Consider the following 17,278-nt stretch of genomic DNA (forward strand, 5'->3'; position numbering starts at 1 on the left):
TAAATTCAAAGAATTACAACAAAACTCCATCTTGGGAAAAAGGTGAGCTTAATTTGAGTGTTAAATTGGTAATAAATGGATATAATTTTGTCGCAATCATTATACGGTTGGGATAACGATCATGGTTATAGTCTAAGTTAAATAATATCCTAAAAAATAGGCAAAGACATAGGCAGCATTATTAATAGATTTCAAGATTACAAATAGGCCTTTATTCCCCTGAAAGACATCATTTCCTTCTCTGGATGCTATTTAATTATATATTATCAAGCAAATTTTGTTGAAATTAAGTTGTTATTGCTTCTTTACTAGACTATACCAGCTAGGAAATAGCGGGGCTACAACTAAAAGCCTTTTTTGTTTGCAAATAATTGAGGCTTCCTCAATGCTTTTACTTTACCAGTTTAGGTAGTGATTTCCGTTAATATCATGACTGATGTTAGCTGAAATTAAATTTGCTCAAATTTGTCCGTCTTGAATAAACTAATTCAAGAATTATGTTTAGAAGTTATACATAAAAAGGTGATTGTAAAATTTCGTATTATCATAAGTTTAGGAAAATTGGATCACTTTATATAATAATGTAAGGATTCTTGGTTACGGTCGTAATAAACCACTAGATCTTTCCTAACATTTACTCTAGCTGGATAATTTACCTATACTTCGATAAATTACTCGGTTTTAATTGGTAATTGGAAGTAAATTAATCACTTAACGTATCATTTGACTTTATCTTTAGTCAGTTTGAAAGTATGAACGACAAGTTATAAAAGGCTTTCAACTAGCGATGCTTTTAAATCCAAACAATCAAATTTTCATAAGTTTTATTATATTTCTCTTCATCATCCGTTGGAATGATCTAATTCGGTTCTACATATACTGTGTGTCGTTTTCTAAAGTCCGACTTATTTTAGTTGCTTTTAACATTACTGCATGTATTAGAATTCGTATTACTAAGAGAAGTTTACCACCTTTATCACATGAATAAAAAGTCTGATAATATAGTGAATAAAAATGACTTTTAAACGATTATTGGCCGATGCTTAATCGATGATTAAATAATTACATGATTTGAGAAAACATGGGTAAAATATGAAGCAGAACGTGTGGTTTTGATATCCGTCTGGTAACAACGTTATTTACGCTTTCTTGATGCCTGGATGAGTCTAATTGCAATCACCGCGTAATCTTTACAATCTTAATTTTAATTTTTGCTGCTGTTATTGGAGATTCGTCAGAATTTAAAATATCAAAGACTTAAAGAAACGATCGCATACACCAAAAATTCTGAATTAGAGCAATTGGCTAGTGCCGTTATCATTTGATAATGTGCATACTTTCTACTAATTGAGTAGATTGATTGTTTTAGTTTCTTTTGATTCTTGCTCTAAGCATTCGAAGGCCTCAACCACGGCCGTATATCTCACTTTGATATGCCAAAGTAGTGAAAGCATTAAAATACGCCATGATCACAAATACAATATGCCGTGCTGAGTAATGTTGATGATCTGCGGATCGTTAGGATCGTTAAATTGAAAAGATTCTATGTACTCGTTATCTCACTCTGAGAGATTTTCGATATCGAATTCTTGATAGAGGATGCTAAAAAGCTGTTGTCTTACAATGTTAAGCGTGATAGTAATCCGAAATTTAAGGGAAACTCTACAAAATTTGAATTTTCAAACTAAAACAAGTGTCTTTTAACTTTCTGCTTGCTAGCACACCGATAATCGACTTCCTGTTCTAGAATTACAAGAATGTAGTCCTCTTCCTATTTTGTGCTTAATCTCGATTCATTCACTCTATCTCCACTTAATCCAATTATAAGCTCGCATATTAAGCTGTATACTATTTTATTTGCACCATTACTATTACGATGCATTTCATCTTCTAACGAGGGATTTACTTAAGTAATTTATGCCTTAATAACAGTAACCCGCTACATATTGTTACACAGACCGTTGATGATCAAAGTTATGACATCATCCATTCATGATGGAGGTTCTGTTATTCTGAGCAGCGACAAATATTAAATCATGTGATGGAATCTTTTTATTACGCTAATTATTTCGTGCTTACTAGAATACAGTATAACCTATTATGACTAATAAATACCACGATAAAGAAAGGCGGTACTGTAGATAGTATCAATTGCATGTTAAATAGATTATCATTTCATGATACGAATGTAACCTAATCTGTTTAACCTCAGGAAAGGATTAACAAAATCTTACAGCCACCATTTACCTATCAGTTGCGCTAATTTTGCATTCATATTATAATTTTACAAACAAATTATGTACATAATCTTATTTTCTGAAGCTCGATTTACAAAGTGTATTTACTTTCCAGTGTCTATGCGTACCTGCTGCAGTTTACACTTTAGTAAAATTGGATGAAATTTTTAAATTAGTAAAGGATGGAATGATTGACAATGCATGTCTACTGCATGGCTTATCGTAGTACAGCAAAGTAGGGCGTATGATTTTTAAGTAATACAATTCTTGATATTTTCCTTAATCTCGTAAAGTAATATTAGAATTGATGAATTGATTCATAATTATCATTGACTTGAAAGAATATGTGATATATGAACTTTATAGATGAGGACATATACGAAATTCGTTTTAATATCTTGGGTACATTGCTAGTACAATAGCATTAAAAGTTCCTTTTCATTTTTACTATCTTAGTCTAGATTCTTAATTTAGCAATTTCAAATTGAACCATGGCGGATGTGTGTAACAGGAATTGCTCATTTTATGGTCCCTATTTAAATTCGAAAAATTTTAACAAAAATCAAATTGTCAAAGGCCAAGATGTTATTGCATACACCTATATTGGCATTGGCATACTTGGATGTCTGTTAAATATTATTGTCCTCTTTACTTTGTTGAAATTCCAACTGACAAAATCCAATGTATTTCGAATGTTGCTAAGGAATCTTGCCCTAGCTGATTTTTTATCATCGATTGGCGTTATATTAGTTGGTGCTAAAACATTAATAATTATAGACGCTATATCAAACCTTAAAAGCCTATCTGACAGCTTGGATGAAAAAATACTGGCTAGTTTAACAAATATGTGCAGAGCAAGTTATGTTATTTTTTTCATCACGAATTTCTTGTCTGGTTTAACGATAACCGTTATGGCAGTAGAACGTTATCTTGTAATTATAGTTCGCAAATTTCGAGGGCTTTACCAAAATGATTTAAAACCATGGAAACTATATGTGTTGTTGGCAGGCATTTGGGCCACTGCAATTGCAGGATCCATACCATACTTTATAAGCTTTGAAATTACAGATAGAGTGAACAATCGATGTTTTTTCTCTATTGATACTTCCATGGTTAGCTGTATCTATAATATTATACTTACTATATCTACTACAAGTGTACTTTGTGTAGCACCTTCCTTTGTTATGGTATTTTGTTATTTCAAGATTGCTCGATATCTATTTAGCCATCGCCGGCCCGATACTGAAGTAAATAGACGTAGAAATGGCCAAAATTTTACCGCTGATAAACAAGCCGGCTTAATATCAATTTTGATTGCCATTTTCTTTATCCTTAGTATGACACCTTTTATGGCTTATTTAATTTTTGTTTCGATAAATTACTGTAACGCAGACGAAGTAATAGTCTATTGGATCAATTCCAAATCTTACTTTTGGATTACAGCTCACGAAATAGCGCACTATCTATTTATTCTGCCGCCGATCATTAATCCTCTTTGCTATTCATTTAGTAGTACTCAATTTCGAAGAGCAATAAATTTCTCATGCAAGGATAAATTAAAAAAGACACGTATGGCCATTAATTTATCATTACCATCATTTAGACGTGAATCAAGAACACTGAGTACCTCATTTTAGTTTTACACTTAAATTCTCATAAACTATCTTTACTATAAGCATGGATGAAATTAAAGAAGAATAGCAAAAATTAGTATATAGGGTAAAGTAAATGTTAATTTTACTTAATTAACGCGTTTATATTAAATTATACTTCTAAATGCTAAATCGTTTTGTCCCCAATTATTTCTGTGCTTGTTAATTACAGGTATGGAAGTTGATCTTACGAAAATTTTATGTATTAAAGTAGAAAATACAGCACTTTTATTATAAATCCTTGCGATTAAGCATAATACCTCTATCAGTAAGATGATAACTTTTGAACAGCAGTAATGGATACAAATATGCAACTGCATCTTATAGTTAGTAATTTGATATGGTTAAGGCTCGACCGGAGCCCCTGGAAGTCAAGCAGAGGTAAAACTTCTTGTAGCCTGTATTATTATCGGACTTTAAATCGATGATACGTATTTTCTGATAAGAAACCAAAATGTGAAGGTTGTGCTGTTCTATAGCATACGACCTAGTATTTATTTTATTTTTCTAATTAATCTATACAATAAAACTCGTATTGCATTCTTTCCTTGAAATCCTTTGCGATTTTTGCTTTGATATTTTGGTAATTAAAAACTGTCACATTTTAATACATTTCTTCTTCATTGCAAGTATTAGGTTGAGATAATTACAAGAATCTAAAATTTGTAGAATATATTCATAAAGCCATTTTAATTTGTTAATTGTCAACTCTTTGAGAAAATGCGAAAAGAACGACGTATCTCTAACTTGTTATTTACGTCTAGAACTTCGGATGCAAAAGTTATGAACTTTACTAATAAGCTTTTAAATTACGTATCATACCTCTATTTTTCATCCTACTTAATTAAAATTGATTTTATGCCATTTCTCTAAATTATAAAATAGTGGAGTCTAGCAACATTAATACACAAATATACAAATATACTAATGGACTAATGGACTAAAGTAATTATGATCTTTAAATTTTGAATCGTCATTACTCTTATCGTCCGTTACATTTCAAATCTACTTCACGTAGTTTCACCTTAATTATAAAATTGTACGGTAATGCATTATTATCATATTAGCAGCTGTAGTTACCTTCGTGTAGAAATACAGAATTCGAGCTTAGAATTTATTGACAGATATAGTGATTTACTTGAGTATAAGACTCAGATGAAGCTAGCCTTTTAATCATCTTCGCCCAAAATATATTTGATTACAAACGTTTCACTATCTCAAATATCTATCTATTCCATGTTTTACTCTGATCTTGATCTTTTGGGTTATCCCGTTACAATGAAAATTTAGTTTGCATGATAGATAAGACGATTTACGATACCTATCTGCCCTTTTCTAAACGATCCTTAGTTATAGATAAGACCTTATGTGTTAGCTATAACTTTAGTAAACTTCTTATTATAGTTTTAACAGTGGAAAATTATTAGGTGATAGTCCGCCTTGTCATAAATCATCGTTAGTCCAGAGCGAGTAATTCAATTTCTTTCTATTTGCGGATCAACCTAAAGATACATAAAAATATTACGGTTTCATGTCTGCAAATCTGAATTTAAGGTAATAATATATCTTGCAATAAATTATCGTCTACCCTTAGCAAGTAATTGAATTTCTTCCTAGTAACACCACTGGATCGGCCTAAAGATTTATAGAAATATTGCAATTCATCTCCCATTCCAACTTACTTTTTGAAAACATGATACATTATCCCAATTGGGCAGCTAATTCTGTTCGGCAACAGTTTGTATGGAAATTAAGGATAACTTACGTATTCTTATAAGATCAGAAACATTTTAACAGTCATCTATTGTTCCTAATCCACTAGTATGCAATTTAGTAAACATCGAGTTCATGTAGGCCTATCGAAGCTTTTTCATATATCATTGCAACTAATAGTAGACTGTAATTGTCAATTTGCTTAGCAACATAAGCATAATCATTCCGCGACGGTAGTATTATATAGACTAATTAAGTGTGCAATTGTTCATTTATAAAGGATTTATTGATCATCGATCGTTAGATGATTGTTTATTTTCCTTAGTCGAAAGTATATTGATTTACTGTTGATAACAGACCGATTATCATTTGGATTAATATAATAACTAGTTGGCATTGACAGCTTCATATTGGCTGATTTAGCATTCCATCAGAAAACTTGCAGATGTTAAAACTCCATCAAAATTAAACATTTTGGACGTACAGTAAGTTTTGATAGCCTAATTTCATTCTATGTAAAGATTTATTATATGTTACCTTAATCACTCGAAATTCTGTACATAGTGCTGGAAAAATTTTTGTTTAATCGTGCTATTGAAATTTTTATTCGATAAAGTACGAATTTTATGGTAGTATTTGAATTCTTTACTCTTTATTCAAATAACGATAATCAAAATTCGAGTGACGATCAAGTGTGCAAAAAAGTTGATTAATTAGTGCCTAAACTGGATTTAATTTTAAATGATAGCTTTAGTGTTTGAGTAAGATGCAATCATCAAGTGTTCCTACACCCTCTATCGATGATTGTTTACCTTAGCAAATATAGACTTGGCAGATTTATCTATTCCATGAATTGAGTTCCGCGACGGTATAATATATGTCATATAAATACGAACATAACTGATTGTTTAGTAAGAGTGTTCTCAGTTATACTGAAAGAACTAGTTTAAATCAACGATTTAAGTGTTATAAGTGCAAAGATATTGCTCTAGTGGCTAGTTATTGCCCACTAGCCCAAAGTTCCAGTTTAAATTTGAAGTTAAAGAAAGTTTTTATCAATCTTGTTTAAGTTCATTTGCATCATCAAACAATTTTTGCTACTTGTTTGATATTGGATTTATGTGTACTAGACTAATGGAGGATAAAGATGATAACTTGAATGCTTGTGCTAAACTTTAAAACCTTTTTGATATCCAAAGCTATCTAATCTGGTTCCTGTTTTGTAATTTTATTTTTACCCGGCTATTACGACCGTTGAAACTAGCGCTTTACTGTTTTATTATCTCTTCAGTGTTCATTCCTATTAGAAAAATCGATTTCTTTAGCCTTAAATGCTTCACTGTACACTTTTCGCTTTAGATTACATTATATGCAGTGATTTCGTTTCTTCTTCAAATATAAACAATTGAGCAATAAAACCTATTTCTCAAACGGCATGGGTGAGTAATTAATAGCCAAGAAAGAATGAGAGAATAAAGAATTTCAAAGTGTATCCCATATTGAGTCGAGCTACTAGTAGTAACAATCTATGCTGGATGCAATTTCTTCATAATGGTCCATCAGTAACTATAAAGGCTATCTATACATCTTTTACAGCGACTACGAAATCTATGCCTAAAATCTAGTGCTCATACTGAAGACTTTTTAAATCGTATTTGTTACAATATTAAAAACTTGCTACGCCCAAAAATTTAATACAGTTACTAACATTTTCTTTGTCCAAAGATATTTCCTACCATATCTTGTAATAAGTATGATTGATATGGAGTTGTTATGTTAAAGTGAAATACTCATATAGTCATTTTTATTTTCTAATCAATTCTTCAATAATATCCGTTATGATGGTCATATTGAAAACCGCTGCAATTATATCCCCTAGCGTTATCAAGTAGTAGTAATGTGAAATTTGGGAATTACCGTATACTCGTGCTAGTTTTCGATTCTATGAGAGGGAAAGGATATCAAACTATAAGCAATGATATTATCAAATGAAGGAAAGCCGTTTTATAAAACTCTATTCTTTGTTTAAAATGCATTATGATAGCTATCATCATAACTGCAGTACTTAATCTTTAGCTTTTATAATGCGATAATGGCATTATTTTGAGAACTATTTTAGTTTTGGATGCTATAGTTGGGAAGGATTTCTCAATATGAATGATGCATAGTCTTAAATAGTTATGCTTCTAAAATCCTTCAATTGGAAGTTTAATATTGCAATAGTTTGAACTATGAAGACTGAATATGGCAAACGACTATTTTACTAGTATCATTAATAGAGTATACAGCAGCTGCTAAATCGTTCTTATTAATTAAAACTGTACCTACCCTCGTTATACACTTCGAGATTCATTTTAAGGCAATTTTTATACCATGACCGGCTAGAAGTGTTTGCAGTATCTTCATCAAGGATTTAGATTTTTTCCATCAGCCGGAAATGTAGAGTTAAGCATAACGTGTTTTAATTGCCTTAATGTATTGTCTACGAAAACAATCAATTATTATTAACATATCAATGCCATTTGATGTTGATATAGTAACTTAGTCCGTTGTTATCAATCACGGCTACTTGCATGACGTTTTGAATCTGGAATTGTCGTAGTAGAGCAAAGTCTAGGAGCGAGTAATGTATTGACTGTGGTTTTTGATGGTTTAAAAGTATTATCCTCTTCATGAAGCAATTAGTAGATGGATAAGGAAGGAGACTTTTATGCGGGTAGAACCGAGCAGGTTTGAGTATCGAATTAGCAAAGTGGTTACTGCTCTAATTGAAAGTTGAATTTCTACACAGCGGCGTTTCATCTTGGGTAGACTTATATTAAACGTTTCCAACGAGGTTAAACTTAGCATAAATCCACTTGATTATGTAATAGTACTGTAAAGTAACTTAGTGTTGTGATTGTAGACTATTAGCCATGTTTAGTTAAATGTATGGCAGTGTCTTTTCTATATTTATTTTATGATATATTTAGTAGTCTATAATTATAGACTGGAAGGATACACCCTGTGCTAGTATGCAGATGACTATATACAGTAAGGTGTTGAGCTACTAATAAGGTTAGAGGTAGAAATAGAATTGTAAATGATATATTAGGATATGCTTAGTTCATTTTATTTTGAGTGGTAGGAATAATGCCAATGAAAATACTGTAAGCATTTCTATATTGGATCAATGATGATTCGCTGTAAAATGCTGAGACTAATAATATGCTGAATAGGTGTAAAATATGGTAGAATGCTTCTATGCTGATTGTAGCTGCGCAGGCCATACAGAGAATAAAAGCAGTATATATTAGATTATCTGATTGCTCATTCTAGAAGTCTTTCTGTAGCTATATTCGACTAAAGTATAGCTGTGTGTAGCTAGTCCTTGTATTGGATCTAATAAAGCTTTAATTTTCTACAAATTTGGAATATTCGTGATCGGATTTCATCGCAAGTATTATTGAAAAAGTAATAAAGACAGACATAAAGTTATTATCTGATTCCGCAATGAAACTCCTTCATGTTATTTCACAGAATGGTGATCATTACCCAATAAAGACAAATATCATAGTAATAAACCGATCATATTTAATTGCTTCGCACGGAAGGACACAAGAATTTAGTTTTGATCTGCGCAGAATATTGAGTAAAGCTACATGTATAATGTTGACAAGCTCATTAATAAACTATCATTTCGAGCCAATGTTTTGTTTCGCAGTATGTCTACAATTGGTACTTCAGAAATTAAATTTTTTTCGTTTATTGCAATTTAAACGAGTGTTTCTAAGATTTTTGCAATACAAAAGTACCATTTAATTTGCTATGATTGCCGCTAAGCATCGTTATTAGTATGATGATGCTAGTTGTTAATTGCCATTGATGGTTACCTTTTTGCTTATAGTGCGACCCTGATGACTGCCTAGATGACCATGGCGAACAGTCCTACTTGTAATGCTCAATGTGTTTATTATGGAAATGATAGCCTTAACTCCAGTCAAATTGATCTAACAGCCATTGTAGCTGGTCAAGATGTTATCTCTAGTATCTATATATGTATCGGCGTTATTGGAACTTTATTGAATGGCTTAGTGGTATATATTCTTGTCAATAAGAAAATTTTAAGATCGCGTATTCTTCGACACTTGATGATTAATCTGGCAGTGGCGGATTTATGCTCAGCTCTAGCCGTTATATTACTTGGTACTAAAACCTTCTATATAATTAATTTCAGCAGTAGCACTAGAATGAATCAAGAAGTCAATCTTAGCTTATTTGGGCAAGAACTCAATGGAATATGCAAGTCTAGCTATATTATATTTTTTATGACTAATTTTGTTTCAACTTTAAATTTAACAATCATTGCAATAGATCGCTATCGAACATTTGTCGTCAATAATATGGTCTCTATAAGATCGAAGCAAGTGAGTCTGGGTAAAATACGCTTATTAATAGCCTGCTTTTGGGTGGTTTCTATTGGTTTTGCCTTTCCTTTCATCGAAACTTTCGAGCTAACACCTAGAGTGAATAATCGTTGTCTGTTTGCACACTCTTATAAGCATTGCACGTATAATATTGTCCTAATGGCTATAGTTTTAAGTTTATTTTGTGTTTTACCGGCCGTTATCATGATATTTTGCTACTTTAACATCATTCTATTTCTTCGTAAGCATGCGACAGGCACCAAGAACTTACTAAATAATAATAAGGAGAATCAAGCACGAGATCTTAATCACACTAAACTATTCGTCGTTATCACTTTTGCTTTTACGATCACTGTAACACCATTTATGGGATATTTAATCTACGTTTCTTGGACCAACTGTAATGCCGATGAGATTTTGCAGTATCTGTTAACAAAATCTGCTTACGGATGGATAGCATTTCATGAAGTTGCTCACTTCCTTTTTATTTTACCTCCAATTATAAATCCATTATGCTACACATTTAGTTCTCGTTCTTACCGCAAAGCAATCTTGAATGGATGCCAATGCAATAAAGCCACAGCTATTGGTCCTTCAACTCAAACAAACTCCACTTCAAATCGTTAGAGATAATAGTCTAAACAGTAAATCAATAAATTTTGTCTGATTTTTAGAATAATAAATAAGTAATTTTATCCGCTGAAGATGATGAAACTAGAGATAGACAATGAAACTAGTAGAAGTCGACAAATGGTTATTTATAGTATTTAGAAACAATAATCAGATAAAATAATTGCTAAATTTTAAGGTATATAGTTTTAGTGGTGCTGAAGCCAATCGCTAATTATGAAAGATGATTTCTAATCAGAAATCCTTTCCATGTTGCAATTGATTTTTAATGCATACTTAGTCTGCTTCAGATGACGGAGTACTGTACTATATTAATAAATTAATATTTATATCATTAAAGTCTAATTTAAAACCTTTTAAATTCTATATTTGTAGTACTTTATGAACTTAAGGACAGATTTTATCATTATCCTTTATTTTTTCATTATTTGTCGATTTTATCTGGTTTAAATTTTGATATTATGGTGAAATTTTGTATTAATTGTACACATTTATGCCAACGTATCACCTTTGGCAAGCGACTGATATATATTGATGATTTTTTAAAGTGAAAATTTGTATGCAGTATCACCATGTTCTTAAGATTTAGTGTATTTCCTCTATGTTTAAATATTTATTATTCAGTAGCTAAGCTTTCTTTTCTTAATAAGAGCATCATTGAGTTGCGCTCTAATTAAATATTTCATTTGCTGTGTAAATTTTCTAAGGATGCTTGACGTACAATCTAGTGCAATAAAGAAATTTGTAATATTTCAGTAATTGACAAGATTGACTACTGTTATAATTTTATTTCAAATCATAGTAATATGCTATATTAATAGCACTTATTATTGAATCTTTCTTTAACTTTGTGAGCTATAAATAAAATATTAAATTAGTTAATTCAGATCTCAAATAAATAACTATTGCCTTCCTGAATCAGATCAATAATCAGAGTAGCTAACATATTCCTTGAGTCAGGCGTTGTAGTAAAAACACTAATAATACCTACTCCTGTCAATTTTCAATTTTTGTTCAAATTTTCCCTTATATTTTCCTGGTAAGGAAACTGAAATCACAGCTATGCCATTCTTTGTTTTTGTAAAAGGTTATTTGAAATTAAAGTGAATGGCATGTCTGGATGATATTTTGCTAGATTAACAGATTAAATTGGTATACCCCCGCAATAGTTAATTTTAAGGCGTTATAACTTTAGCATTATTGATTACCTTTGAATAATGGAATACATATAATCATCCAGTTTATTTATTTACTACTTTATTTTTAACAAATTTCATGTAAACAACTAATTGTAAAATAAAACGGATTGCATATGACAATACTGCTTTCATTAGTAATGTTGTTGTGTGAAATCACAAATTATTTAATGTATAAATGATTAGTATGTTATTAAACTTTGTGTTACTTTGACTCCTAAGGATTGAACTGTAGAAGTGAAGTGAAGGAAAATTGTTTAAATCAAAATTTGTTCACTGTAGGAAAGTTGCATGAAAACATGTAATTGTGAAAGCTTTCCAAAATACATGAGCATTCTAAGATACAGTTATGAGTTGCGTTTGTGTGCTAAGTGTTTCTTCTTATATAAGTAGCCGTTTTAGGAATAAAATAGTGCCACGAGTTTACAGCCCACCGTTGAGTGTAAATGCGTTGTATTGACGGTTATATAGTTGATGGCTTGCCCTTAGATTATAGATTGTAAAACTAATTCACTTTCCAGTGAGGAAAAGTAAATTAGTTAGATATCCTACTTATAGGAGAGCTCAAAGGTCAAATCTCATTTTAAGCATGACTGCCTCTTTTTATAAGCGTGCTCTAACGTAATTTAAAATATAGCAACGATTTTCCCTATAAAGAAAGTTCGTTCTCCATAGTTTACGCGTAAAGAGGTTTATATCATTTCTGACGATAAACTTAAGGAAAAGGTCGGTAGTTTTTCCTTGAATTAATCTTGATAAGTGATTCTAGGTAGACGAAGACCAATATGTATTTCCGGTATATCTTTGTCTTTAGAAGGATATATAGATAGTCGTGACAAATAGATACTGTGGAACTTTAAAGGCGTTGTCCATTGTGATTCTGAATGGAATAAATGGCTCTTTCTTACTACTTGATCATGTTGAATTTCCCCTTAGAACAGTGATAAATAAAAAGATTTCATCTCGGTAAATGAAATACTGCTTACTTTATGTTGTAAATGAAAGATAGTTATTTTAAGTCGTAATGCAGTTATAACATCTCGTAGTTCTTTTTTGTCAGATGCAGTTGTTTAAGTAACTCTACTATAAAAGAATCAATTAATTGAATGTCTAACATATAATAGATTGACTGTATAATTCTAACAATTGAGACATGATCAATTAGGTGAATAATGAAGTATACAGTTACCATCCTTTCTTGTATCCTTTTATGAAGTAACTCTCAACTTCAAAGTATGTTTAGAACGAACGCGGAAGTATAATAATTGAAAAGTATAAGTCACGTAATTATCTTTCTTATTTGCCAATTTGATACTTATATGAATGCTATTAATTCGAAAGATAAATAAATTCAATGATCTTTGCACTAGAATTTAAGTACACTGCAAACGCGAATTTAAATTGATCCTAAGCTTAGAGGCTAGAGAAAAAGTATTGTTTGATCTAAGAATAATTAAAGCGGTAAGAATTTTTTGCAATTACATGGTTTAAGTTCTTAACCTTGCCCTTTGGATTGATTAAAAATTATTGAGAATATGTATTGTACTGCATATACGAATCTATAGTATATCTTGAAATGATTTTTATCTAGTGTACTTTATCCTCTTCGTAGATAGAAATTCTTAATTATGATCGTCGTCTAAACATCTTCATAGATTCATAATCATCCGAATAATATTTGACCACTAGTTGCTAATACATTCTCCTAAGATGAGCTATCGTTAAACATTAAAAATCGTTATATCGTTGTCGAAGCCATTCCAATTTTTTTTTTTACTTTGGAGAAAAAATTGATTTAACTTTATATTAGCTATGATATATAGTAGCTTATCTTCATAATTTATTCTACTAATTGAGAAAATTATTATTAAGCTCGCTTAAAATGGATAATGACTGGTAATTCTACTGTGATATATACCGATCACGAAATTCCAAATTTTAGAAAAATGAGGGCTTTATTGAATCTTATATAAAGATTAACTACACACAGCTCTACTCTAGCCGAATGCTACTATTAAAGACTTCTACAACGAACTAACAGAATAATCTAAAGTTGCATGCTTTTATACTTTTCGTAGCATTCGCAGCTACAATCCGCACGTCAACCTTTTACCTTATTTTACAGATAGTAAAATTATTCTTAGTAGCACTTTTCTACTGCAGACCATCATTAATCTGATATGGATACGATTACAGTATTTACGTAGACATTATTCACACCAACCAAAGTACAATGAATTAACCATATCCTAATATATAATTTTTAGTTTTATTTTTACCTATAGCCTTCTTGGTAGCTCAACACCTTACTGTATATGGTCATATGTACTCCAGCATAGAGTCTATACCACTACAGTCTATAGTTATGGCTACCAAGTATCTCTTAGGATAAGTATCTACCGTACATTATACTAAACATGGCTAACAGTCTACAAGCACAATACTAAGTTACATTACATTTACAAAACCCAGGTAATTAAAGTAACGGTTCCTAAAGGTAGTCATGTTAAATCTGGATGTTGCTTGTTTCTTCGGATTGGGAGTTCATTCTATCTATGCTTTTGTTCGTGGTCTTTTTATTAATAAATTCGTGATCAAAGAAAAGTCCTTTAGTTCATGAGACTCTCATAGCAATTATTTAAAAGTTCATCTTCTTTCAGAATTACGTAAGGTCGTTATTCTTGATAAGTATTTCGAAGAATATCATAGTTGAAACGGATTAACGTGGCCATGATGCTCATAGTCAAACTGATATGCTGATAATTTTTGACTTCAATTTATAGCGTACGCGAATGTAACTGATATCTAAAATCTTTAAGGAGGTTTCAAAGGATTCGATAGACGATACTCATTATTCGATTCACTGTTTTATTAAGATCTGTAACTTAGTTTTTTAAATTAATTTATTGAAAATAATCGTAATTATCTTGTATTCCATTGTGTAATACAGTAAGATAGCAATCCAACTTCCAGATAGAAAGTGATTGATATTCTTAGATATTACGTGATTAAGGATTGGGACAAGTGTGTCGTTCATCGTACTACTGAAGTCTATAATTAATTTATTGGGCATAACTAGTGTTCTATGTTATCTTTCAAATACCTGAATACTATAATCCAATAAAAAGTTCTACTGTGCCAGTATGTACAAATTGCAGTATCGTGTTATAACGGCAATATAGTCTCGCTATTGACTAGACACAACTTCCTTTGAGTTTAATATTAATTCCAGATTGTCTGCAATTGTAATGAAAGGAAAGTGTAGAGATCAAGTTACAAAACTTTAACAAACTTTAAAAAAAATGGAGAGAAGTATAAACCGAACAACATTACAAATACTTAGCTTTAACTATTAATAAAATAAGTCACAGACTTAAAAACTGTCAACGACCAAACAACCTTTCAAAAAGAAGAAAGTTTTAACTTGCGATAATTCGATCCCGAAGGCCTTTTAAATTCAACAAGTTTTTCAAATAAAATCTTCTTCTACTCTCCCTCTAAATTTTCTAGTTGCACCATCATTTATAGGCTTCTTAGAGCCGTCAGAGGTATTTAAAACTAAACAATTGCTAACCTATCGCTCTCAAGATCCGTTTTAGAAACCTACTTTGCACCATGTAAGAAAACAAAAATCATTCAAAGTTCAGACACAATTTACCCTACGATTCCCTACAAAACACTATAAAACTAACAAGCTAACTATAAAAATACATCAAATTTCACTTCTAACATAATTTCTATCATTAATTCGCTACACTATAAAAATCTAAAAATCAACCTTTAAACATCAAGATTTAGTCATCAAAATAACATTCTAACTACTTAACAATCAACGCAACCTCTGCTAATTTCCACCTTATTTTCCATTTTTCTAACTAAACTTTCCTAATGTGACTTTCAAGTCACATCATAAAATTCCTAAGCTTCAAATTCATAACAAAAAGTTCAAATTTAAAAAATCAGCTCTTACGATATTTTTCATAAACTAAAATTCAAAATTACAACAGAAAAATTATATCAGACATGAATTAAAACAGGAAAATTATATCAGACCTAAATCCGACCGGTTCCGGAATCCGAAAAATTCGGTTCTTATAAAGATCACAGTAATCGCTTATCAAAAAAATTTATATGACTATTACGATGTCACGGTACGAACTACCGTGAAGAAATAGCTATCTAAATTTGGTTAATATAATATAGCGATAATATGTTTGAAGATTCCTATTTAGTTCGTTAGTCGGTTAGATAGTCAACTAGTTTTTTCAATTGATATTTAATTGTAAAGACTATAATCTTGGGTGCCAAGATTCCTTCAGTAATAAATGATAGTAAATCTCTGACTATCTCGTCTACATCATCTGTGACGCTATAATTATACCATAGTGTTCGGTCGTTGGAACTGAATTATTTGATGATATAGCTAATCTCGCCTCTTTAAGTTAGTAAGTGGCGTTCTCCGCAAGGATTGGCGTGTGTAGACTACTTTGTCACTAGTGGTGTGTGACAATGTTACAACTAGTTACTTAAAGTAGGAATTATTCTAATTATAAATTTGTTACAGTAAATTTAATGCTGTGCTGTAATATGTACTGAAATGATTCTGTGAATGGACATATTGTAGTCCGACTGTGAAAAATTAGTTAGTAGATGTTCTCACCTAAGTAATTTTATAAGATGACTTGTGAATGTTAGCTGCTGTAGAAGGGTATATAAGCCCATCAGATAGTTGAATAAAGCAGTTCTCAATTGTCTAGTTAAGTTTAACGTAGAATCAAAGGCGTCTAAATTCTTGTGAGGTAGTTAAGGGATACTGAATCCCGGAGACTATCGTAATTTAAAGATTTGTTTTACGTTCTACTTTTCTGACTTTAGTATCGCTGAGTATTCGCGAGTATTGACAGTTAATGTTTTAGCGTCAGATTGTACGGTAACTGTACGATTATAGACTACATTACAGTACTTTACCGTCATGTTATAAATCCCCTTTCTTTATGGATAGGATTTTGCTACTAAGTCAAATTCCTTTATAATTTGAATAGACGATCAAATACCCTTTCTTTAGATTAGGCAATTGCTCTCGGGCTACTTCTATAGTAATCTCTATATAATACCTTGTAAAATAATGAAGAAGAAAAGATGACGACATGATGATTTGGCTGGGTAAAACTTAAAAACACTATCACTTTCTAGGTATTTTCTGTAGTAAAATAGTACTAGTTACATACAAAAGCTATAGAGTACTCTACTTTTAGTCCTTTACTACACAATAATAGATTTCAACTAAGCTACTGTATCTTATAAGCGATTCTCTAGGCTAAAGATAATCTAATTTAATGAAGTTAGTGGAATAAAAGCACATATTTTTCGATATAAAATATAATGTAGAGAAATAATTATATCAGAACTTTGATCGAGTAATTCTACTGTAGTTAATTATGATG

The 17,278-nt window shown here is 31.0% G+C and overlaps 1 protein-coding gene across 1 annotated transcript; it reads left to right on the forward strand.

Annotated features, from left to right (window-relative positions):
• Positions 1 to 9,516: 9,516 nt before the first annotated feature.
• Positions 9,517 to 10,635, forward strand: TRIADDRAFT_62237 (uncharacterized protein; the record flags this gene model as incomplete). Its single annotated transcript, XM_002118148.1, has 1 exon — positions 9,517 to 10,635. One exon carries the CDS (start codon positions 9,517 to 9,519, stop codon positions 10,633 to 10,635), a length of 1,119 nt encoding a protein of 372 aa, XP_002118184.1.
• Positions 10,636 to 17,278: the final 6,643 nt, after the last annotated feature.

The sequence above is a fragment of the Trichoplax adhaerens genome, genomic scaffold (assembly GCF_000150275.1).
Source record: "Trichoplax adhaerens TRIADscaffold_38 genomic scaffold, whole genome shotgun sequence".
NCBI classification, from domain to species: domain Eukaryota; kingdom Metazoa; phylum Placozoa; class Uniplacotomia; order Trichoplacea; family Trichoplacidae; genus Trichoplax; species Trichoplax adhaerens.